The following is a 26,680-nucleotide window of genomic DNA, read 5'->3' as shown; positions in this document are numbered from 1 at the left end:
TGAATTAAAGATGCGTGGAAAGATCACGAACGAGAGAGCGATGAGACTGGAATCGAAAGTGATAGTACAGGGTAGAGGGAATAATTCATTTAGGCCTGATTGTGGAATTCATTCCTTTCTCTTCGCCTAAGAGCAGAGGAAAGTATCAAGGCCTTCGACTATTCCCGGAAGCTCTCGAGGTCCTCTGATTGAAACGCAGCAGCGCGATTCTCGATTACTTCAGGGATCAACCGGTGAGAATTTTCGAGGGATTTCTCTCCAGGTGTGGATGAGGTGCAAAAACGCTGGACTTCGCGAAGCTGTGATAACTGATAGTTGGGGGAGAATAAGAGCCGGAATCGAGGAGAGAAGACTGCCTGCAATATTATACTGACTGTGCTTGAAGGGCGCCTCGAATCCTGCCGTAAATTACGGTCTGGCTTAAGCTGGAAGAGGTTTCCAACCCCGAAGAATACTCGCATTGCCTTGGAATTTGATCGAGTGGTTTGAGCGAGCCGAAAGTTTCGGAAATAATGACTCAAGCGAGGGAAAAATAGAGGAGCGTATTACGTGTGGGGAAAAATGATGGCTCAGGACTGCGTTCGCTGTACGTCTGTTAAATTTCCCACTAAACAAATTCTCTATCCAAGACGCGGTCTGTGAGAAATGGTACTACTAACGATCAAAAATGTACATGGAACGTAGAGTAGAGTGGAAAATGTGTCGGAACAAAGAATTTACTAAACAAAGGTTTGGAAAAGGTACAACTAAAGCTGATCAAATTAAATCTCGTGATTACGTGAGGCTAATGTGATTCTACTCATGTTGTTAATACAGCGATGTGTTTTAAAGAGTAAAAATTCTTCTCTAGTTACAGTTATGCAACGAAATCAGCCTCGTTAGATCTTTTCAAAGCTTTGTAACATGGTATTTTCGGTCAATCACTTTATCGACTCGACTATGCATTTTCAAAAAAACTTGAAAAGAGACTCTTTTCTACAATCATTCTCCAAATTGAGATATGTGAAATTGCGTTTATGTCGGCTTATTTGCAATCGAGCTCCAAAGGTGCGCTCCGTAGGGCGTCTGGAGACAATCGGTTTCAAGGTGGTTCAAAATGAGGGTTAATGGTGTCTACAGTTTCATTACCATGAAAGAGGCGATTCGGCGGGCGCTGCGCTGCTCGTAAAGCGCACTTAGCGTTACGAATATGGACTCCGAATTACTTCATTCGACGTTGCTTAATTCTAACGTCGAATAGGAACAGGCTGTTATACTTTGGCACAAGACGACATCGGCGCCGTTTCATAATCGCGGCGCCATTTCGCTTGTTGGATTTTTGCGCGGCTTCATTTCCTTCGCGAAAGAAATTTCGCAGCCGAAATTTTCCCGACCGAATAGCCGGGATCCTTAACCGACTAAACGACAAGTTTCGCGAGGGTTATTTTTCACGCCTTCATTTATCACTTTACTCAGATTTTTTTACGTCTTAGCTTTTGGAAGAATTACAGGCGTCGGCGTGTATCTGAGACCGAATTCGGCTCGTAATTCATCGGCTGGACTAGATTAGGTTTCTTCTCGAAGTAATTAAAGAGGACATTCTCCTTCGGGACCTTTTTTTCCCCGCTCTTCCGTGAGCTAAGTGAGCCGCCTGCTTGAGGATTTACGACCCGCGAAGGACACTTTGTTGAAAAATTTTTTACGTTTCAAAAGAATAATGCGTGTTTAACCGTCCGTCGGGCGATCCGTTTCGGAAATTTATTCATCCCTCGATCCTCTTCCCTTATTTTTCAGGCAAAAGGAGAAAAGTTGTACAATACGTATACAAAACTCGGTTATTCGAACAATCAGACCCCTGGGCTGAATGGTAATCGGTACGGGGTTTAATCTCATCGCCTCTTCGTAGCTTTCGTCGTTCGATTTCCACTTCTCTGATAAACGATCATGAAGCTCTCCACCCTTTCGGATAAATCACCAAGTCTGGCCGGTATGTATCGCCTCGTCAAGTTTCTAACGACGAATCAACTAAATCAGAAATATCGATCCGTCTGCGAGATTCGAGGAAGTTGTCGACCGTTTATCAATCTCGGAGAACTTGTAATGCATCTCTGAACCCGAGAACAAGTATTGCCAACGAGGGAAAAACTAGGAAAGAAACATTGTCCGGATAATTTACAAAGTTTGTTCGACACAAAAGAAAAACAGAGAGAGAAAGAGAGAGAGAGAGAGAGAGAAAAAAAAAACAAAAAAATATTGAATAAGCTTACGCGAAGAAAAAGAGGATAGCGGAGAAATTTCTTACAAAGTTGAATCATCAGTTATACACAAGTCTTGCGGGACTTCGTAACGTAATTTTTCTCGTCTCGAATCACGTACTAACTCGAGATATTTGATTTTACGAGCTAATATACGTACAGAATAAACCTCCGGGGTATAGTTGCAACGGTTCTCGGCAAACAACTCCGTAATTAATTTTGCGAACCTGCAATCCTCTCCGCATAATCCAATATGCACTCGGCGTTACGATATAACAATGCTTGTACTTTCGACGCGTCTTTCATAGTCAGGGAAAAGAATTCCGACGGCTTCTAGAAGCCGCTCTAAATCCGCGGTTAAACCCCGGACGCAATTTATCACACGGCTGCAGGGAGATTAAGGATGTGAAAGGATATTCTAACGATGAGAACGCTGCGAGGCTTACAATAGCAGCTGTTTTGTTTTCAGCGGTTTCCCATCAAAACTATTCCCTCCATTTTACACGTAATGCCATCGAAGTTTTGAAGCGTAACGAAAAGGGGCCGAAGAAAATTCACTCAACTATTTGCGAAACTTGTGACAGCGCTCTTTAGCCGTGGAATTTTGATGCCGGGAAATACGATGAAAAGTGCGCGCTTTTCCGACACGCGAAAACTTTCGCATTAGCCGAAGTTGAATCTAAGATATTCACATTCCCGGTCGCCGTTGGCTTTTTGACAGTTCAACGGTCGCGTCTTGTGTTTAAAACTTCCGTCGCTTGTATAGTTCCAACTTACAACTACTTTTTATTTTGTATCCAGTTTTCAGGGCGTTAATTATCGAGATGCACGAGTTGAACAACAAAACGTATTGCAGATTCGTTCGATTCCAGTTTTTTGACAAAATTGTTTTTCGTGAATTTATTCAAACGGATTTTCTTCGATGTTCAATGTTCGATCCGGTGTTCTTGCCATCAGTAAAAATGAATGCGAAAGCGTTTGTCTTGAAGGATTAAATGTTCAACGATGCCAACGAGATGAAAAGTAAATCATCTCCTTTCCAGTGGAATTATAACTAATGATCTTTCGAATAAAGGAAATGATCGCATTTGATTATTTGAGAATTTCAAAATGAAATAACTAATCGATGATTAAGCTCTTGCAGAGAACTTTAGTCTATAGTTAAGTATTTTCACTTACCTGTAAACTATCGTAGCTCAGAAATGCGTTGGTACGATAAACGAAGAAGTACTGCTTCTTGATTCTTGCAATTATTAAATCAAGGAAAAACCAAGCCAAGATCCACAGCTAAAATCGTCTCAATTTTCCCGTTTCAGATCCGCGAGATGGTTTCGATACTGCCGAGGTGATGTGGGGGCGGAGATGGCGGCTGGCCGTGTTGGCCATTTGGACAATATTGGCGCACGGCCGAGAAACCGGAAGCGCAGGAGGCAAAGTCACCCTGACTCCCGGTAGAAACATTGTCCCAGGAGTCGAGACGCGGAGCGATCCGCCAGCCGCGATACGAAATCCGTCAGGATGGAGAGAGGCGAAGGATAACGAGGAGGTGGATGGAAATCGGCCTGGCATCGCTGCAGCTGAACCGGAAATGAGCGAGAGCGGTAAAAACTCGGTGAATAACCGTCTCGCGTCCGAATCGCCGGACTCCGGTCACCGAGAGATCGAACTCCTCGTGGGAAAAAGCGAGGAGGATACGCAGGCTCGCGAAACCAAGTCCAGCATCCGGACGTCGAGCGATCTCGGAAAAGTGGAACGCGGTGCTCCCGTCACGCCGCCGGCGGAAGAAGAGACGACGAGAAAGGACGAGGAACGCGATGGGACGTCGCGACGCGTATCGAGGGCCAAAGCGGCGTCCGTTGACAAGGATGTCACGGTGGACACGAGCGGAAAAGAAAAAAGAAGAAGCTTTTCGCAGCGAGAGGGCTTAAAGAAGGGTGTCGGGGAGCCAAGGCAGCCGGGGTCAATCAAGGGTCGATTATTCGGTACGAACCGCGGGGACGAGGAACGGAGAGACTCTTCGGGGGCGGCTTCGCCGGAGCTGGTAAAGATTGCGGAAAAATTTTTAACCGACGATCCACCGACGACGACGATCAAGAATCTCGTCTCCGGGGTAAGAGGGATAATTGAACCGACGAGTGCCGGTGATCTTCGGACTCGGGGCGAAAGCTCGACGGCAACGACGGCCAGGATGATTTCAGCCCCTGGAGTCCTTAGGGGGCGGGATGTCGAGGAAGGGGGGAGTTCGACGCGGGTCAACGACCCCCTTCAGGGTCATCGAGATTTCGCGATAACGAGAGGGACGAAGGGCGAGTCGTCGGCGGATATTGAACGTTGTCGGAATTGCTGCCTCCCTCGAGGAGCGGGAAACTGCATCGAAAGACGGAACGGGGGATCAGGGTCGACCGGAAGTCACGTTGGACCGAGCTCAGCGGACGATTTGTCCGCAGGGGGAAAAGGCGAGGGAAAATTAGAAGGGGGGAGGAGGGATACCGAGACGGACCAAGAAGTTGGAGCCACCAGACGCGAGACGATCCCTGAGTTATCGGGGAAGGTATTTCTGGCGAAAGCGTGCGGGGAAATTGGGGTGTCGCGGCCGGATGTCGGCGGGGGAAAACAAGACGAGACGACGCCGGGTAGATCGCTGATAGCGAGACTGGGCGATAAATATTTAGCCTCGAAGAAGAAACGGGGTATGCGGGAATCGTCCTCCGGCCCGCAAAAAACTCGCGGAGAAGCTACGAGGACGATTTACCCCGGCGAAGTCGTAAGGGATGAAGAATCCACCCTCGGCCCATCCGATGCAGAACCCACTTTTCACCCCGTCCCGATGCCAGAAGTGGCCGAAAGTAAGGAACCCCTTTTATCGTCGATATTCGTCAGCCGGAACGAGACGACGACGATGACCGAAGGGGCGGGCCAATTGGACCGAGTTTTTACGGGGCAGGAAGATGGGGATGAATATTATTCGCGCATTGACGAATCCACCGAAGCCGCGGGCTCTGAAGCCTCCGTGTTTCTCGGCGAAATCGCGACTCCTGCATCCGTAACTTCCGGCCTCCCGGAGCAGGACCTTCTCCCGGTAGCCATCGAGGGACCTTTTAGGACGACCGAGAACTCGGCGGAATTCGAGAACTCGAGCCGGTCGACCGCCGCGTTGAATCAGTGGCCGATCAAGCACAGCGCCGTCGTCGAGGGCGATTTGGTCCTCGGGGGACTGATGATGGTCCACGAGAGGGAGGACTCGGTCACCTGCGGCCCCGTCATGCCCCAGGGCGGCGTCCAGGCCCTCGAGGCGATGCTCTACACCCTCGACCGGCTCAATTCCAACGGCGGCATCCTTCCCGGAGTTAAGATCGGCGCACACATTCTCGACGACTGCGACAAGGACACGTACGGGCTCGAGATGGCGGTCGACTTCATCAAAGGTGAGTCGACTTTGTCAAGGGGAAGCGAGTCTCTTTCCTTTCGCATCGTATTTAGATTTTATCAACCATTTGACTACCGAGGATCCGATATTCGGGGCTTCTTGGGAGCAGGAATACGATTCATGGTGGTGAAAAGTGAGCTAGAATCATATTTCAAACAACAATATTCGTTCGGTATAAAAATTGATACTTTGATTGCAGTTTTGTCATTAGCTGTGTTTCGACGTTGCTTAATAGCGTCGTGGGTTTTAACAAATTTGATTTCCATTTTGATCAACGTCGTGTTTTGCCTGTAATCAAAGTGATGGACTGAGCCAACCAAGCGTGGTTTCTGAATTAATTAACCAAAGTGGAGTCGAGTCTTGATTGATTTCAACGAATCTAGTTCATCTAAGTTGAAGAAACTTGGGTATCGGATTCTTTTTCATGGAAAATGTCCACCTTTCCAAACGAATCTCTCATCAAATGCATTGTTATTCATACCGCGAAAATCTTTCAAACACACGTTCCGGAACCGTGAAAGTTAGTTCAAGGCTTCTTCCGATCTTCGTCTTACAGCGACTCAACCTTCATCATTTCCTCTTAAAAATAATTCCATTTAGGTATTAATTTTCGTAGAATAAATACGTCGAATTATTGTCGAAGTGAAAAACGCTGGTTACACGTGCAGAAAAATTGAAAATATGCTGATGCTGTGAATACTCGCGTGATTGAGAATACCTGCAAAACATTCCAAATACGTAGCGCAATTACGCGAATGAAAAGCAAGTACTGGTACCCTTTTATAAACGCGGTATAAAAATCTCTCCCACTCGTAAAATTTTTCAATGGCTCGTTGATTATCGTCGTTTAAGTTACCGTCCTCGCGTTCCACGCGGGAGAATATTTGATAAATTACATCGAGTTGCGGAGAGAGATCAAGAAATATTTCACCTGGCTTTATATCAGAATCAATATTCAACACTCGGTAACATGAAATCCGAACAGTTCGTAACGAACTTTTATCCCTGGAAGTACTTGACTCGTACACTGATAATTCATCCCCTTTCTGTACAGAATTTCCATGAATTCGAAATCGATCGAAGGCGACTAGCTAGAAATAAAAAAAATCGCCAAACGTGTTTCTTCGAATACACATAGCGTCATCCAATTAAGCGCGTTCCGATTGCGTTTTTTATATTTCCGATTTACGTAGGCAGTAATTTGACGCATACTCGATCTTTATTTTTATCACTCAGCTCGCGCGATAATCAATCAGCCAGCTAAGAACTTGCAAATTAATCACCCGCCGTAGACATGTGAGTTTATGGATTATGAATAGAGATTATGCTGGATGAGCTTTGTCGTTTACTGCCGCGGCTTCCTTCCGGATTAACCAGGTGTACAGCCTAGCCGAAAAACACCCGTCACAGCGGGGTGACGGAGCGAATTTTTGCGAAGCGAGACTAAAGTCGACTCACTTTGGCTGAATTTCGTTGAAACAATATCCCTCGATCAGAGGGTGGAAACAGGGAACGACTGATCCTCGAAAACTTGAAAGAGGGATGTTCACAGTGATCCGATTCACATTTTTTATCGAATTGTTGGACTACCAGCATATTGGTGAAAGGATAAGGGGAAAAATGGGAAAAACAGTCCAATTCTGTTTCTCATATTCTGTCAATTGGTTCAATAAAATTCGTTCGCAGCTGCATCTCTTGACTTTTCGATTCAGGATGTCGTTGCCATTAGAAACTTTTGGCTGAGGCTGTACTCTTGAACGTCCCTAATTCCTAGACTCTAGCGTCTTCTTATCGTGACGTGCACGAACTTAGCGAAGAGAAAATCCTCTTCACCCGAATCCTAAGTCCCGAAGCATCCGAGAGTCGGAAAAGAGGGTTGTTTATGTTTTGCAGAACGTTGCATGGAAGCGTGACGGTCGTTTCCAGGGAAACCGGCATAATAAACCACTAAACTCCAACCGACGGCTAGACTGGAAAAGTTCGGTCAGAAGAGCGATTATCGGATTCGAATTATTAGTTCTGATACGACTTTCCGACAGACGGTCGTCCGTTCTACATCCGCATTCCGTTTTTCCTTCCTACTTAACTTATTTTTTTCATTTCTTCTACTTTACTCCACCTCTTTTGCTTTCGGGTTTCCTCCCCTTTTATCCCACACACTTTGCTCTCCATGTTTTCCACTTCCCTCGTTCCTTCTCAAAGCGTGCTTCACCAGTAAAACATCACGGAGTGAATGCTACACTAACGAACGCTAATAAAGAGCGATCCAATTTGGCACCAATTATTACTGATTACCCGCGGCGCTACGCCCAAAACACTCGTTCGACGTGCACACCGGCTCTCGGTTCAGACCGCTGAGGAATCAGCTGCCCAAAGGAGTTTAATTGGCGGAAATTTATTCAATTATTACCGAAGTTTGAGAGCCGGCTAGGCCGGAATACTCGATTCTCACCTGCGCCCCCTTCGTACATTAAACAATTCTATCGAGCCGCGGTTTTTATCGCACGATACGTGAAACCCACTAATTGGAACGTGAAAATTTGACGCGAGTACCGCGACTTTGATATTCAAATTGTACTCGCTTTTCTTCAGAATTATCGCGAGTCGGACCGCAAAAGCTTCAATTCGGCTCTGGCGAGAAGCTCCTCGATGCCAGATATTCTCTACGCGTGCCTTTCCGAAAGTTGTCTTCCACTCTCCACGTTCCACTTTCCAAAGTGCTTCGAGGAGCGTGTTTTATTTTTCTTTACCTAAAACGCGAAGGATCCCGCCGCGGCCATTAGCTCGATGAAGTTTTGATTCGATTTGTCGTGGGAAAATGTTCGCAGCATCAAAGGAATACGAGACTCGCGCATTGAGAAAATGGTCGTTGAACGTCGACGGCTAGATTGCTCGTTCAACTTCTTGTTTATAGTTGTTTGAAACTTTATTCAAACTGTAGTTGTTGCAGCGGCTTATCACAGGGTATACAGGATATGGGAAAACTGTCGGCGACAATGCGCAGGGAAAATTTAATAACATTCAACGTTCGTCGATGCGGAAGATTTTACGATATTATTAAAATTTTCACCCTCGAACTCAATCATCGCTCTATCGGAATTCTTCCGTCACTGGATAACTTTTTGAAGTTGTTTTCATATTGCGAAGCTTCGAAGTTACCGTCTCACCGATAATCAGACTGCAACCCAACTCCGAGTAAGGACGCCAAGCCTTGGAAAAAGTGGAACGACCCTTCCCAAGATTTTTCCACCCCGGGACAGTAGACGCGTAGCCTGATCGTGAAAATATGAAAAAACGCAAGGGGAAATCGGAAAATGAAACACCTGCTATCTCGAGGATCATTTCCCGTGTCAGGAAACATTCGGAACTATCTAGAGGGATCAGTGTCAGAGGTCAAATATCGACAGAGAAAGCTCGGCGTCAGCCTCTTCGGGCAGAAGGGAGCAAATGACCCGGAAAGAAAAAGAAAGAGCGAAACGAAGGAAAAACACACAGACAAAGGAAAAAGAAAGAGGAGAAAAAGGGGAGTAAAAAAACATAACCACGGGTTAGTGTATAAATCCGGCCGCGGTTTCTTGGCTTTCGAGAAAAGGCATGACGATAAATAACGGTTTACCGTAGCTACTCTGTTCGCGCGATTAGTGATGATACGGTTAAAGATTCATGGGAACGTTATACGACGGACGGACGAACGATGAATTTGGGCGTGGCTTTAACACAACGAGGAGAATTAATCTCGACCCTCATTCTCCTCGTCGTTCCAATTTGATTACTTTATTCCACTCTGTAAACCCTCCGTTAATTTGATAATATTCGATCAACTTAACTTCCAGGAAGGGTTTAAATAGCCGGGGGAAAAGCCGGTACAACGTTTTTGTACAAATCTGAAAGTAATTTCTTTAAAAAGTTGTTCGAAAGTTTGAATGAATTTTTACGGATCTTTGACAGGCTGTTGGAATAATTTGACTGAACAAAATGTCCCAGCAGGTTCACTTTACGCTCGTGTTACTTGTTACATTTCTGTTATTGAGTGTGTCACGTCAATATTAAAATGGTTAAATCAACGCAAGAGTCTTAGTCGATCTGTTGGAAGATTCTTTTTTTCAACCGTGCGGCATCGACGAAACGAAGCAAGTCCAATTCGAGGACTTGTTTCACGTTACAGAGATGACGGGACAATTTTCCATCGGTGTTCCCCTTCTTGTCTGTCAAACAGTGATTTTCGATTTAGGCTGACGTCTAGTACTTCGCCCGACTGCGTCGCGAAGACATTCGATTCATCGTGAATCAATCGAAACGCCAGTTCTCTGTTTTCTTACGATCCATCTGGCAGCTAAGCGGGACTTGCGTTAGATTGTGACGAGATTTATTTTCTTATTAATTGCTCATTTATATTAAATTAATCTAGACAACATAAAACATGTAAGATTGTTCAATTTAAAGATTTTACCAAAAAGAATGAAATCTTTTATTTTATATCGGAGCTCATTTTATCAGTTCATCTTTTTATATTCTCAAAAATATGTTATCTTGCAGCCATCATTTCATGCAAATACAAGATTATTTTAAATTTCCATTCATTCAACTCATTATTACATTTAATTTAAATTTAATTAATTCCTTTGCATCGATTCTTTTTTATATATAACTTGGTTGTCAATTTCTGTTCATTATAAACAGTTCTTCGTTATTAAATCGACAGTTTTGTAACTTTATCTTCGTAGTTTGACCCAACAGGTTCCGTTATCGATGTAAATTCCAATAATAGTTTTGTGATATGCGTATCGTCAGACCGTTCCTCACGTGAGATGTTCGTTTCCGTAGATTAGTCATATTATTTGGTAAACTGTTACGTTCGAACGTTCATTTCTCTTTTAAAATATATAACGGTTTGATGACTAAATATTGAGAACTCGGATCCTGTAGAATTTAGTTTCAAATTCTAAAAATAACATATCGAATCTTGCACTGCTACGAGGAATGAAATCGATGTTTCTAGTCAGGCGTCTTCTCGTAGAGTCCCTGCTTACAGCGGATTTCCTCTCCCACGAAATCCTTGTCTTAAACGCCGCGTCCAGCTTGACACGGCTATTTGACCCCCGCAATGTATACTTTGGTACCCACTTCCAGGTCGCGTTGTAAACCTGGATAACGATGCCCGGAAACATATCCACCTCTGCCAAGAAGAGAAATTTATCAGTTTGGGTCAGGGTCGGAGTCAAGATAATGTCGCGGACCGTTAATCTGTCAAGGGTCCATCGACACACACCTGCGGCTAGTTCGGGATATCGCGCGGTTATTATCTCCATCTTTTCCGCTCCCGGTGGGAAATCCCAATAGGTTTTTCCGCTCGTTTTTCGATCGCCGATTTACTTTGTCTCACACCGATCGACGGTGGATTTGACGGTCCGTTTCATCGTCGATCGAAACTCCGTTGCAAGGGACGGTAAATTCGTGATCGAGTGTTCAACAACAACAAAGGACATCTTTTCGCATCGACTGACAACGCGAGGCGACCATTTCCCCAATTTCAAATCGATTCATCGAGGCGGATTTCTGAAGCCCCCCTTTGCATATCTCCATACTTTCCTCCCGGTCTATTTCGTTCTTTTCTCACTTTTCTCCGACGGATGCGTTACTCCATCCATTCAACCCTTACTCACCATTCGTTGAGCACTGCAGAGTGACTCCGGCAGCCGTACAAAGGGTCAGAGAGACCGGATTCGCATCGCCTCGCATTCCGCATTCCGCATGTCTGAGTTCCAAGCCCGGTTCTGAGATACTCGGCGAACGCGCGTCGGCACCGAAGAATTCTTCGCCATTCGTGCGACTTCGCTTCTCGTTTAGCTGGCTTTTCAAACTCCGCGCATGAACTTCCCCGGCAGAGTTACTCCCGTAGATTTTATTGTACGTTATCCGATATTTTTATCGTTGATTTAATAAATTCCGAGAAAAGTTTTTAAACGATCCCGGTTCACTTTTGTCGGAACTTGTTAAATTTCAAACGGGATAACATCTGTACAGTGATGACCTTTTACCTGGCAAAGTCAGCCACTCAAGGTTGCACCGCTGGTACATAATTTTAATAAATTTCACAGCCACGGAAACTTTGTATTAATTTTCACACTATCCCGCACAGATGTACATGCATGTTAAATTATGATCCACTTCACTCTGATTAATTTCCACCGGTATTTAACTTAATTCCTGCGATGCACTTCAACGAATTACATGACTTACGTTAATATGAGCTGGAGAATTTGATACGGGAAGTGCAGTCAAAACCATCGTCAAGTGAATCAAAATTTCTCTCCGTACTACTTGCGTGAGATTGCGAAAAAGCTCGCCGCACTTTCCGCACTTTCGCTCGTTTCCTTATCGACTCTGAAGGGGTGCTACACCCCACCAGGGTTGAAAATTCCACGGTCGGTAAATTAGCGACGGATTTCAACTCCCACGATTGGTAAGCTCAAGTTCGTTGCAAGCTGCTTATCCGCAGACGGAGTGAACCCTTACAGTGTACTCTTGCGTCGGTAAGAGCAAGCTGATAACCACGCTGCAAGGGTTGGTTGGCAAAAAAAAATTTTACAACCTCAGCGTTCTCAGCTGCGGGTACTAAATACGTGCTAAAGTAAACGCCATCGATCCACAGTTAGGGCGGATAATTGAATGAATGAACTTGAACTGCGAGCTCGAGTTTAAAACTGTTCAAGCACCGATACGTGGATCAATTTTTTCAACGGAAATAATTTACGACTTCGGACACGGAATTGCGGCCAGACTTGACACTTGTGCAGGGTATATTAAGTTGAACCAATAACAGCAGCTAATTAATTTAAGAATTATTCTGCAGTCCTGACATAATAATTTTACTCCATAAATCAAGATTTCAGGACTTTCTAAAACTGACAAAAATATCTTTGTTTCGCGTGCAGAGTAATTCAAGCTACATTTTCGGTTGTCTCGATCACACAACGTTCGCGCGAGTTGTTCATTAATCCTGAATATCACCCACGCTAAGATATATTCCCGGCAGATGATCAAAGCCTGAAACTAACGACGGTAACGATGTAATAATAACAGTAACCAGAGGGCGAACGGATGCCTGGAGACGCATACGTGTTTGCGGCTGGGAATGGGGAGGGTGAGGGTAATCCCATCGGGATTTCGGAGGCAGGATGGCATCCCGTCTTCCAGCCACAGGGCGGCGGGCCAAGGCTCCATCATCCACCTCATCCTGCCCAATAAATCCTCATCCTCGGTGGTTCGTACCGACCGTGCGATGCGCTTTCCCGCTTGACCAATCGCACGCCCATCGCGTAATCCACACAGCTGCGAATCGCGATATCGTGCTCGTTGGACGATAGAGAACCCAAGCTGTGCAGTGCAGCTCACGTGGGATCGCACAGGGCCGAATTCGAGGACGGTTTAGTAGGTTAAGTGGATCCATTTCTTTCTCTGCGGTTATTATTTTCTCTCTTTTTCCATGGGCCAGAGCCCAACATTTTCCTTCGAACCCTGTTCGTCGACGTCCGATACGTTTATCCTCTGAGAAGATTATCGAAATAATTTCACGTCAATCTGCCAATTATATCGCTGTAATTTTCCCAAGAAATTAAATATCACTCTCGACGACTCACCCTCTCACACACACACACACACACACACACACACACTTAAAATTATTCAATTAAACGAGAGCTTTTTTTATTCTCACCCGTTCAACCGTTGGAATACTTTTCTTCGTACAGCAATTTTTTTCGTTTGAAAAATTGTTGTTTTCTTTTCTGAAAGGTTCATTTCCCTTATAGCTGTTCTGTAAATGACTTCTTACAACGTTGAAATTTATTCCCTAATAACAGCAGAGCAAAGGAAGTTAGGTACTGAATTTTGATCCGGAGGATTATACGAGGCGCGGGACTAATAACATGCCTTCTGCCTCCCTTTGACAGATCCGGGTGAATGAAAGGGCGAAACACGATCGATCGGCGCGATTTTTTATCCGCGCAACTTCCTTCAGCGCGGGCGTAAGGATCTCATCAGAATGCCTGGCTCGACTCGTTTCGAAAGGATCGATGAATTGACTTCTCAAAGACTCAAAGTCCGACCGCGTTCCGAGAACTGCCCGGGTGTCGATTGATTTGCAGCTCGGTGTCAGCCCCGGATAGCCGGCCAATTATTAACGCCGCTTTCGTGCTTTATTGTCGCGAGGATTTGGCCCGCGACACATCAAGAAGAAGAAGGCTATTGCGTCGACCCACCACTTCCGGTCCGAGTGTTGAGCCGACCAATCTCCGCGTCGCAGGGTGGCTCGCCAAAATTCCCCACAATCAGGGTTCATTGGTTTCTTTTCACAGTTCCTTCGCTAGATGGGAGATTTTCAGGAAATCATTACGTCCTGACCCCTCGGAGTTGCGATTCAGGCATTTTTGGGGCATTACCAGCTTTATTCAGCCTTCTTGCGCCTCCTCCTCGATTACCGAAATCATTCTGCGGCTGATCTCGGACATTCCCTAGTTATTTCACGAGCAGCTTAGGAGTCGCAGAACTCCCACCCTGTATTCCTGAGACCCAAAACTGTGTGTTTTGTCAACCTTTGGCCGGTGGGTTAGTCCTGGAAATCGAAGAGGAATGTGTCCCGGGGGAGCAGAACTCGACACCACCCACCCCGAGCTGAATATTGGAAAGAATTCACTGAGCCGCTCGCCTGCAGCGTGAACTCGAGAATTCATCGACATTAAATTCGCATCGTCGATCAAGTCGACGATCTTGTGACCCTGCGATCGAATTAAACCTACCAACTCCGCAGGCGCTCTTGACCCTATCGATTTAACGACAAGATTCCGACCTGATCCCGACTTCAAGACTCTTCACCAGCCCTCCGTCCGTCGATGCCTTTGGTATTATTTGCACGGCCGTGTTGACGCTCCAGGCAATTCATATTTAATAGGGGCTGGAAATTTTTGAAGATACCGATTACTTCAAGCTGAGCTTTGCGATTCGCTGCACAGAAGGGTGGGGTTAATTAGACTACGTCGTCTCAAGGAAACGCTCAGCTCCCTGAAAGAAAATCTTGTCAAGGAGCAGGACTGTATTTCGGGAATGAATCTTTTTATGCAAAACGCAGGTAAGATTATTAAAGTAGCATTGAAGCCCAGACAAAATCGTCAAGATTCTATATCTGGCTGTCACTGCACTTTGAAGCTGTAAAGTAGATGTAACGATCAAAGAAACGATTTATGTCTACAAGTTTGTTGCAGCCGATCGACGAGTGCTTGCCTGACAATTTCACGGTACTGTCTGCAAAAAAATAACAACAACAACAACAGCAATAATAATAATAATAATGGAAGACCGAATCGGGATCTGAAATGTAACCAGCTGTTGCCTCGAGTGTCCGGACCGTGAGAGTGGACGTCTGACAAATCGAGACCATTCGTAGGATGTATGACACACTTCAGAAGCCAGGCTGTTCAGACTGCTGTTGCGAAACAGTGTTGCCAAAAGATACCCTCGAGACGGCGTATTTCTTTGTCTCGAGATTTTTCAGTTCGAAGATGAGAGCGTCGAACAGCGTGATAACAAATGACATCATGGAGAACTCTCTCGATGTTCGATCCCTGAAAGCCGAGGGGAGAAATCCAGATTCGACTCATGTAGCCACGTCTACTTTTCGTCTTGCGAGTTGGATGGTAACTTGTCACGTGTATCGCGAGGACAGAACACGCTGTGAGTAGACGCGGAAGGGTTGTTTGGCCACCTTCTCGGACGAACGTGACATATCGAATGCAAAGACGAGATCTGAATGCGGAGCAACAACCCATGAGCGGATGAACGTGAGCCTCCCCGAATCCCACTCCTGGAACACCTTGGTCGAGCAGTGCGGACATTCATGGATTCGCAACGTCGCTCGCACACCTTTTCCACCACCCTCGTCATCAGCATCCGTTTCTATTGTGTCGCACTCGAGATATTGCTGCGTAGGGCTCTTCGAACCGTCGGAAAAGCAGGTTCGATCGGAAAAAATTACACCGTCACTTTCTTGAACATCCGAGGCGTGTATTCAAACGCGAAAATAAACCAGTCCCATTATCGCGCAATATGGAAGATGAATCATATTGCCGTATCCATCTTTCAGACATCACTCCACGTGTCTCATCCTTTTAACGCTCACCACGCAAGCTCCTCGATGGTTATGAAATTTGCAGAGAGACACGTTTGTGAGAATCATTCTAAGCTCAACTTTGGATCCCATTGACGGAAGAGGCATCGCGAAGCCGATGCAAGCTTGACGCAAAGCCACCTCGATGTCCTTGACATTTTTTCAACGAGGGTCAACGAGGCAGTATCAAGTCCGCCCGTCATCACGGGGGTTAGACACGATGGAATACAGATTTTTTCGGGCTAAATACTCGGCTTCATACGTACCGAACAAACAAAGTTAACGAGCCGTGTCAGCTGCACAGCGAACATGGCAGAAATCCGAATCACGAAAGGCGTACAATTACTCTTGTATTATACGTACACTCGTCAAGTGTATCGTGTGCGGAGGGATAATAAATACTGGGGGGTGGGGGGGGGGGGGGGGGGGGGGCGATTGAGAAGCAGCGATGTGAGCCGCGAACGGGGAGCGAGGGAGAAATATATATTTTTTTAAACGACCAAGGGAATCGCAGTCTGTTTACCGGGAGCACTTTAGATAGGGCGTTGGAGCGTGAGGAATTTTTTTCACCCCACAAAACGACCGCCCACTCACTTCTTTTTTTCTTTCTATTATACCCTTACTTATATTCATATTCTACACAGATCAATCATTTTTATTTCTCCTCAATATCTCTTGTTTACCTTCCGTTTCACATCATCCGCCGATTAGAAGAGAAAGAAACAAGCATTTTCCACTGATGCGAAAGGACTCGAGTTCCGTGCATCCGACGCGGTTCGAAACACGCGTGCTGCGCTATCAAAGTGCGGATTAACAAACCACTGCCGATCGTATCGCGGCGGATATCGTTCGGAGTTTGGTATAAAGTTGAATTGCCTGAGCGTGGGAAGGGCTGTGGTATGCACGGGCTTAACTCGTACATCGTTTATTTCACAAATGCAATTTATCCACAGTGCTACAGGCCGTGATGCGAATACACTGGCAAAATTTTACCGGTCATTAAATATCCGGCATTTCGAGCTGAGCGATAAGCAACGGAAATAAACATTGCGAGCTTTCCAAACTGCCCGAAAGGTGGCGCCGCGCGCCACTCGTGACGTCAGGCGACTCCCGCCAATCCGGAGCGCGCTTAAGGGTCGCGGGATTTTCGAACGAGCCAACGAATGTTGGGGTACGGAAATTAGAGAACGAAAAGCCAGCTAATTGAATTTTATCGCGTGAAGAGGGCTGAATTTGTAGCGTAACTGTCCGCGTTACACGGGTCGAATAGCTGGGAAAGTGAAATAAAGGATTCATCAAGTTTCTGGACGCTTGAGCTCCTCGCGTTGAAAATTACAGGAGCGGGTTTAACACCGTCTCAGCAATTTACCAGGTAGTAATTATACTCGCAAGTGAGTTGGAGTGCGCGTTTGCACGCGGCGAGGCAAAACAGAACAGCCGGTAGGCGTACCGCGCGGAATACCCGCTTCTAAAACCGCCTATCTTTTCCGCTTCATCCGACTTTGCGAAACTAAACGAGTCGATTATCCAGAGTATAGAATACACGCTACTTATGTGCGCCGTGCCGTCATTGTACCATCAATTTCCATGAAAAAATTCTAAAATATTCTTGAAACCATAAACAATAAGCCCTCGAACTCGAATCGCTCCACCAAGTGTTTTCATATTCCTTGAAAGAAAAAAAAAAACTCCTAAAAATAGTTTTGGTCTAATTGTAAGACCTTCGAAGCTGCGTCTACCCCCCCCCCCCCCCCCCCTCCATAACATCGTCGGAAGTTCTTGTCACTCCGTATACTTTATTTTAAATTCAATAAAAAAAACTGGCGTGTCTAACCGCACATCCAATCAAATCAAATGATTTATTTAACAGGTGCGATTCCTGTTTATACACCCGTGTAGAGAGATTATGGTAAATTCTGCTCGAGTATGCATGCGGAATCGAGCAGTTCAGGATTGGCCCGTGCCAGTCTACGGTACATATGCATTATCCCAGCTGGCGGAAGTACGTGTAGGACATTATACATACGTCGTGTTGGTACCTACTTACTACGGTGATAAAATTTTACGACGTTACAGCGTTACATATGCGGCGAGGGCGCCACTGAGAGATATACGATACGTGATATAAACGGATAATGCATATTCACTGCAGCGACACCGACACGCCGGGAAACGACGACCCCACGCGAACACCCCGAATCTCGTGGAAACAAATTAATTATCATTCCTACCAGACGGCCGGCGTCGGTGTACGCGTGTAACAAAGACGCCCTTATCGCGCGCTCGTACCTTCTCTGGCATTTATTTATACGCGACCTTGTCCAACCTTCTTATCACGCCACTTTAAATACGCGATGGAGAAAATTTCCCTGCCTAGCTTCACGCGCTTGAAACAACCGAGCTGATCGCAATCCGTGTTGGTAGATCTCGTTAAATTGCAATCAACCCGGTCCTGCGGGCGAGACGATACAACTATGATTACGATTGATCTGTTGAGAAATTTGTATCAACTATGGTATCTTTACGAGGACACGGAATTTTCTTATCAATCTTCCGAAGGGACGTGTACTTTCACACGTTCTTATAACGACGACATTACTCTTCGCAAATACAATTGAATATTTCTTCCGAAATACATGCCGTGTGATTCGGTATAAATATTCCTATGTCGATATATTCGGGAAGGTGACAGAGATTGGAGGATCGGTGTACAAAAAAACTATAAAACCAGGGAAACAAGTGGTCGTGAAAGTGGAACGGTCTCGCCTAGAAAAAAAAAAATAACCTCTAAATTTCAACCCCAATTTCCGTTCCGAGACACCATCGTCCAATCTTATACGACCATCTCTGCTCAGGGCGGCCACTCGACGTTTCGAAATAAAATGGCAGGGTTTTTTTCCCCACTCTCGTGAATTTACTCGAGTACCTGTACAGTTATATAAAAGTTCAGTAAGCTACCGATTTTACGAGCGATATTCTCTCTTTCGAATGAAATTTTATAGTTGTAGAAACTATCGAGCAAATGAATAGCTTATTTAATTCCGTTGGCGAATCGAGTTTGATATTACGAAGAAGCTGTTTACTTGATTTGCGCCTGCGTGTGTTTGTGTTTTTTTCTCACTTATCTATATTGGGTGTGAAAAATTCCGTCTAATGTGAAGAATCCAAAGAATGCAGAAGAGCGAGAAGTAGGCGTACAAATAAATTGAAATAACAAAGAATCTCTAGCACAAAGTCACGTACATTCCTTACATCTCGCGGGACGCAGCAGTTATCGTCGACGATAAATTTCCAAAATTGCCTTCCTTTTTCGATAGAAAGTCGAGGCTCGGCACTGGGTGTAGAGAGCCGTGTATCTAACAAGCCAAAAACTTGATTTGTGTCTTATAATTACAAGAGGTATTGAAAACGACGCGGTTTTCATAGGCATTTCGGCGACGGAGGCTCAGCAGCCAAGTTCGGCTGGCAAAATTGCGAGAAGAAGAGACTCCGCGGGGGACATTTGGCGATTCACGGCACACAAAGCATCGCTTCAACATCGCCGGTCGAATTTCAACTCGAATACATCCGGCATCCTTCGATTTCGCCATTTATTCGCAATACCATAACCGTGACACGTACCGCCATCGAACTCGGGAAAAGAATTGGCGCGATTCTCCGGCATCTGAGACGTGTGCGATTTTGTTTCGGTAAATATTCGTCAAATTCGCACGGATTCGTGAGCCACGCTTCCTTTTTCTCTTTTTTCTCTCTACTTTCCTTTATCGTAATGAAAAAGATCACAGCGCTTCTCCGCTCGGTCGGAATCCCGTTCAATATCCGCCAAACGCACTCGTCTCGCGTCTTAGATTTTCGAAAACAAATTACAGCTAAGAATCCGCTTAACCATTTACCCGAGTAACCTTGCCTTCCGGCGTGACGTGCGACGTCGAAAGGTTAAGTAGACACTTGATTGAAAATTTGGTACCTTGCCCTTTCCACCCACGCAAAACCAGTACATACTGTAAAAAGCGGCGTGTCATGACGTAACCGAAGCCAACCGATTCTCGGGAACGAATCAGGACCAGGATTCCAGGTAAAAAAGCTTTTTCTGCCGCTTTATTGATGTCTCAGGATCGAGTGGAAGGAGAGTCTAAATCTTTAAAAATACAACAACAAAATCCTGTATATCCGTGAGAGTAAATTCCATGGACCAAACGCAGGGTTGGTTTCTTTTTTTAATTTTTTCTCTTGTTTTTTTGTACCTTTTGTACGATGAACCAAGGTGAAAAATTGTTCGTTCCTGAAGCGCCTGATCCCGATTCTTCCCTGCAAAGTTTCCGGCTTGTGTGGCGAGCCTCGATCCCATGACGTAACGGTGAACCACGTGCACTTTACGTGTTGTCGCAAAGTTTCGGGGGCATGGGGCGGAGGGTGGAACATCAAGTTATACGCGCATTACACACGCCGTTTGTATGCCGTTATATGCAGACTCGAAGGTACCTAAGCCGGATCCTCGAGCCCTTCGTCGAGCTGATTCTATACCTATAAGGAGGATTGACGATAAGACAAGGGGCTCAGACCCCATCACCTAACGAACCCTCGGCTGGGAATCGGTGAGCACTCACGCAGCTTACGATCTTTAATAAGTGTGCTAATTTCGAGGCTGAGATTTTCTTTATCAAGGGACGGGGGATTCGCAATCAACCTTATTTGAATTCATTTTTTCATCATTCAGCCTGATCAATTACCCATAAATTTTATGTAAAAGTATAAATAAACTTCTTTTACCAATATTAAAAAACGTCTCTGAGTAAACGTCTGGTTTTGGCGTCGGATCTTACAGTCGTTTCAGCGCAACTCCGATTTCCATTGCTCCGCTATCCGCTATCCGCTAACTTAATGTGATAATTGAGGGAAAATTAAGCACGTACCACGAAACGAAGATTTTTCCCACAACGTGGGCGTCGGATGATACTTGTCACAGACAAGATTGCCAGACGCGTATGTGCCGCTTCCGTAGATATGATGCATGGCAAATAAGGGTTCCAGCAACACGAAACGGTCTCACGTACCGAGTAAAACGGTTATACGGCTGACGTTCCGTACGTTGAAAAGATTGAGTAAGAAGGCGAATGGGTATTGTTATTGCGTCGATTCAACGCCCGGAGAAAATGGCGAAGGTGGAAGGTGCCGCGGTTGTTAACAACTAACCGTATACCCGCCGAGATATCATACGTATAAATCATTCCGTTTTCGTCGAACGATCCCGGGAACGATTACCAGCTACTGCAGAGCGGTCGTAAGATGGCTGTCACTTATCGCTGGATATAATAGCGGATTGTTATACGGCCCAGACAACGCGACGCGACGTGGAATGAATTACGCGCAATACTGTGTCTCGGAATTTTTTCCCCCAACTTCTTTCGACTGCCTCGAAACAAGATCGAAATTATAGTTTTGGGAGAAGAAAAAAAGTATCGCGCTTATACTCTACGTGCGTATTATCTTCTCTGCAGTCGGATCGGCCTATTTGTTTTTAAAAAAATGTTCGTTTCTTCTTTTCTTCCCAATCCTTGTCACCGGCGCCGATGACTTGCTGGGAGTAAAACCGTCGCGGTCCGAACCTTGGACGGAATTGCATGAGCAGAGCGGCGGAAGGGTCATACGGTGTACGTGCGACGAATTTATATACCAGATTCCGCGCACCGTTCCCTCAGGATTCTGCCGATTAAACCGAGGGATCAACCCTCGGTCAGAGACAACAGCCGAGAGCTTTTAGTCTGGATCAAATACAACATGCAGCCGGCTCAGCCACCGGCCATCAAAAGCGAAACAATGACGCCGGCTGCCTCGAGAGTCGCATTCGGTATTCGTTGGTCGTTCATCCGAACTTCACGGATTTAATAACAGCGTCCACCTCTCCCTACCTGAGTCTCGCACTCACTGAGATTAGTCCCGTAGTAATAAAGACGTCGCGGAGAGCGAGGCAAACGAAGAGCCGCGTGCTCGGCGAGGGTGGAAAACTCGGCGCGAGTCGCTTTTCCGAAAATATCTGCTCCCAACTCGATTTCAACGAAAGCAAGCTCCGACGATGTTTACTTGGAAATATCGAGCTTCTCACGCGACGTCTGAGGTGTCTGCTTCCAATTTTATATTCCAGGCCGGACAGGTTCGACACAATCCCTTTTCCCACTGGGCACGGAGAAGCTTCAACGACCCAGACCGCGGGATTTAGGGATTACTTAATACTCGACGGATCAGGGAGTCTCGAGACTTCTCCCGATTCCACGCGGAGTTCGACGATTATACTGTCGACAAATGGACTCTCGAATCGAGCGGATCTACCGACGCGTTCGTTCCAGATGTTCGACACTCGAGAGACAATACGAGAAGGACACCGCTTCTGATCCTTGACGAATCGGAGTTAATTGCGTCAATTTCACAACGATACCCGAGTCGTGTCCCGAGGGACGAGGTGACCGACCGAGCCAAAGATCCGAGGACGGTAAAATGGCCGTGATTTATTCCGTTGTAACTTTGGCTCCAGCTGCAACGATACAATCAGCTTTTTCGCCCCACTTCGTTAGTCTAAAAACCAAGTTCTTCGCCCGGATTAAACAACTACAACGTGACTGAATGTAGTCTGCGTTATTTTCCCCGTTTCTCAAAGTTGGTATTCACTCCGACCTCTTTGAATAATTGCCGAGTAGCGAATTGGGTGCTTATTCTTACGGCGATAATTAAGCTGCGAGAACCGGGAATAGATAATTGCTGCAAGCTCTGGCACCCCGTGTTATTTGTTCTGGAACCAGTAACTCCGTTGTATGTGAATAGAGCTCCAAGTTTCGCACACGTTCCTATAACTCTTACAACTAAGTGCGTTGTTGCGGGTAAAGTGAGTCCGAACTGGAAGTCGGAACCCCGGTCCGCAACTGCTGGGTAAGGAAATGAAAGAACGAAAAGCAAACAGGAACGAACACTTCGCTTCGATTATGGGTCATACGTATTTCAATCTGTTGCGCTTCGGGATCTTGAGGATAAACCACGCCTTGCGTTATCGGCCGAAGCTCTCGTTCTCGAAACGTCGAAATAATCCAATCGTTGATTTTCCTCGGACAGAGAGCTTTCGCGACACGAGCAGAGTCGTCGTGTTTAACATTAAAATTATACCGACAAAAACTCGAAGCGTTCGCCGATGATTAACGACTTGCTTGCAGAGAGCGGCTCGACAAATATCAATCACTCAACTCAATCAACGCGTATTTGGCCGGGGTCGTTTGATAAATTTTGAAGCGCTTAATCGATGCCGCATCGACTTCTCGCGTGCTTGGTTACGAAATTACGAGACCTGAAAGCGAGTTCCGCGAGACCGTCGGAGGTTAAAAAAAAAAAAGAAAAAAGTAAAATCTGGAAGTGCAGCCCACGCGCTAAAATTGCGGCTAGGATCTTCGAAGTTGTATGAAAGTTGAGAAGCTGACCCGGGATATACCTGGCTATATATCTTCTTTGACTTAATTCGCAAACTTGCCTGATATATATGCATAAACGCCGGGCCAGGCTCTGAATTTTTTAAAACTTTTCGACACAGCCGGAAGAAATCTGATTACAAAATAGCTGAGAAAAGTTCCGTCCTGCCGCGCCGCGTGCGTCTCTTCGTTGCCAATCTTAATTATCGTACAGTCAATATCACGCCTCTAGAACTGCGATATCAAAACGGCGAGGGTCGCTTCCGAAACGCGCGTAACTACGACGGAAGATAGTCATAATTTTTAGGAAAGGGAAAAATTACGTATTCCCTGTGAGAAACAGATTAAAAGCTCGTTAGAACTAAGCCTCATTTAAGCCGTTTCGTTTTTTCCACCTTTGTTCTTTTACCTGCAATGTTATTGCGATTCGTTACACACTCCAGTTCCCATTCTTTGTCATCTTTCTCTTATTATGTAAAATAACACTACCCGAAAGTGCTCCGTAAGGCGATATTTCACTTTAATTTCCATTATGTATTTTTATTTATTATTATTATTATTTGTTATTTTTTTATGATCCATCTTTTTTCTTTCCTCTCCGCGCAAATACGACACTGGCTTGGTAATGTAAAGCAGTATAGGAACATAGCTTCCTACTCGAGGGATCGTCGAACTTGCGCAAGCCACTCCCTGCAGCTTGTATTGCCCGTTAAGACGAGATAGGAGAATGACAACGAAAATTACTAATACACCGGACGTTGTATGCAATTCCCCTGTGACAAGGTATCCGTCAGCTTGTAGCTCTGCAGCTTTTTAAAATCCGTCGAAGGTATGCGGCATCGTGATATTATTCCAATTATAAATAATTTGAGGAAAACTTGGATTCAAATTCAGACTACTCGGGAACCTCTCCAATTTACCGTACCGGTATACGCGTACGTACTTGAAATCACACAAAAAATTGTGCTGGAAGGGTATCGTAGAGTTTGGGAGTTGAAAATAAATAAATAAATAAGAGCAAATACTCGGGTAGTTCAATAAGCCGGAAAAATTACCTCCTTATTGCTGCTCTCGTGATGTGCGCTAAGAAAAGATTTCGAATTATGCCTCGGCGGTACGAAAACTTTATATTCACCGCACTCGAGAAAAAAAAACGGGTTCTGCGAAGGGTTTACGAGACGTACAGCCATGGCTAAAATTTGGCAGAGAAAAAAACGCGACGAAAGAAGATTTCGAAGATTGAAACTGACGAAACTGTTCAAGTTTTGGCTAATTTAAGAAATACCTGCGTACCAGATCAAGAGCTTAAGTAGTACTCAATTCGAACTCCACCTTCTCATCTACAACGTTCAGAAAAATTAAACGACCGAAATAATTTTCAGCCACGTTTTACATTCAAGGCTGTTTTGACCCGACTGTACTAGAATCTACATCCCATACATTCACCCTAAGATGAAAATTTTCATATCAAGTTCAGCTGCGGTCTCGCGAGGAATGATATGAAACCGAGTAATTTGTTTTCTTCATACGTGAAATGTGAATTTCGATTTTTTTTTCTCGGTCGTGAAAGGGGGTCGATAGACAAGAGGAAAAACTACATTTTCCATCAAAAATCGACACGTGGTTCGTTCGTCCATCGTTCTATCTTCGGGGTTGACTTTCTCCCCCCCCCCCCCCCCTCTGTCTCCCCGTATCTGCGCCCGTCTCCACCCCCACCCCCGACGGCAAAGCCGGTGTTCACGCTGTCGGCGGTGCCTCAGTGGCTGCTCTGGCACAGAGCCGCGCGGTACTCGAGCTTAAGGCTAGTCCACAATGTCGACCTCGTTTCGCGCGATATAGATTCCCGTATCTTAGAAATCTCAAGGGGACCGTTCGTACTTATGGTATTTCCGACAGACCCCGAACACCCCGATCATGCTGGCAATAATTAAACCGTCTCAACACCCTTCGGCACGGTCGAGCTCTTCTCGCCGATATCAATTTGCAATTTTCCACAACTGTCGTTCGTTCGTTTAACTCCTACTCCGCCGAAGGTGAATAATTAGGAATTAAAAAAAGTACACGACTACTGAGCTCGTAGCTTGCTGAATAAAAAAAAAAAAAAAAAAATAAATTCATTCAATCAGTTCCCTCTTTCATTCTCTACAATTAAACTCGACGTAATTAAATTTCGCGATGACAATTCGCCAGGTGTGTAACCTCCGGTAAACAATATCCGAATAATTTTTTATCAATATTTAACCAGCTTTCAATACCGGTACCACAGTAAATCTATATATGTACACACGCATCCGAAACGTGTACCTATAATACAACCGTATACGCGAATGGTATGATGTCGGCGAGCGAATCGTCGGAGCGTGGAACGCGAAAAGGAGAGGAGAAAATGCTCCGATCGTGATGTATAAGTTTGGAGATCGTTCAACCGTAAGTATAGATATGTTTGCGGAGCAGAGGCAGCGTACGCAGATTTCTAATCCTAAGCACGAGGCTCGAGAGGCTTTCAGCGATAAATTGATTTCTCCTTATGTCTGTAACTCGCTTCGTGCCTATTTTCCGAGCTTATACGTGTATCCGGTTTCCCTTTCGCAATCAGCCCGTATTAACTTCGGTTCAGCAGCCGCCCCCGTCCTCGGGGGTTGGTCGTGTGCCGCTTGTATGAACAAGCGTTCGGCGTTTGGGGTGGCTTTCAAATTAGAGTTAGAATCGTGCGGAGAAACGTGGCAAAAAGACTTCCCTCCTAATCTGACGGATAAAAGCTTTTGGGGTGAGTTTGACAAGATGATCCAGCGGTATTTCCCCCTCGCAGGTTCAAGGCAATTATCCTGATTACGTTGCAGACATTATTTGAAATTGTAATACTCTTCGTCCTGTTCGCAGCCGCGGAGTGAACTTCGCGGTGAGAATATTCGTGTGAATTTCATTATATTTCACACTTTGCGAAGTTGAGCGCAATTTAATAAGCCGTGACGAAGACGAAAGGATCTCCAGGCTTACCAGCCGTTTCGTTAGAGTGGAAAATTTTCACCCCTTCTTCTCCTGCGGGGGGGGGGGGGGGGGGGGGCAAAGTTGCACCCTGTCTGTACGAATGACGCGTATTTCGGCTGGAGAGTTATTTCACGGGTATCATTATTCAAACAGCCCGAGTGCCCGACGCCAGATTTATCCCTCGGATTGATGACGGCGAGTGATTAATCCGGTAAACTCGACCTCCTCGCCAGTTTTACCGGCATATCATACGCGTCGCGTGTCCCGCCTCAGTATTTCTCCAATGCCCCAATCTATTATGTAAAAGAAAATCTTGTTTTTCCATCGCGGCTTTCAAGATTTATCAAATTACCAGCTCTCGACCTTGCCTTTCTCATCTCGGCTCATTTTTAATCAACTTTTCTTGTTCAACCGGCTCAGA

At 45.5% G+C, this 26,680-nt stretch overlaps 2 protein-coding genes across 2 annotated transcripts in view; both read left to right on the top strand.

Moving 5' to 3' along the window:
* The window catches only part of LOC124297838 (uncharacterized), a 50,248-nt gene extending 44,457 nt beyond the window's left edge, over positions 1-5,791 (top strand). The window contains exons 2-3 of the mRNA XM_046749159.1: positions 3,551-5,659; positions 5,715-5,791. Of these exons, the coding sequence (XP_046605115.1) occupies positions 3,583-5,659; positions 5,715-5,791 (2,154 nt within the window). The 5' untranslated portion in view covers positions 3,551-3,582. The remainder of the gene's footprint in view (positions 1-3,550; positions 5,660-5,714) is intronic.
* A 19,260-nt stretch (positions 5,792-25,051) lies between these two features.
* LOC124297571 (metabotropic glutamate receptor 2-like) overlaps positions 25,052-26,680 on the top strand; it is an 81,536-nt gene continuing 79,907 nt past the window's right edge. Inside the window, exon 1 of the mRNA XM_046748739.1 lies at positions 25,052-25,698. The gene's annotated coding sequence lies outside the window, so the exon portion shown is untranslated. The remainder of the gene's footprint in view (positions 25,699-26,680) is intronic.

Source organism: Neodiprion virginianus, chromosome 2, assembly GCF_021901495.1.
Source record: "Neodiprion virginianus isolate iyNeoVirg1 chromosome 2, iyNeoVirg1.1, whole genome shotgun sequence".
NCBI lineage: Eukaryota > Metazoa > Arthropoda > Insecta > Hymenoptera > Diprionidae > Neodiprion > Neodiprion virginianus.
Note: the sequence above shows the minus strand (reverse complement) of the source record. Positions and strands in the feature narration are given on the sequence as shown.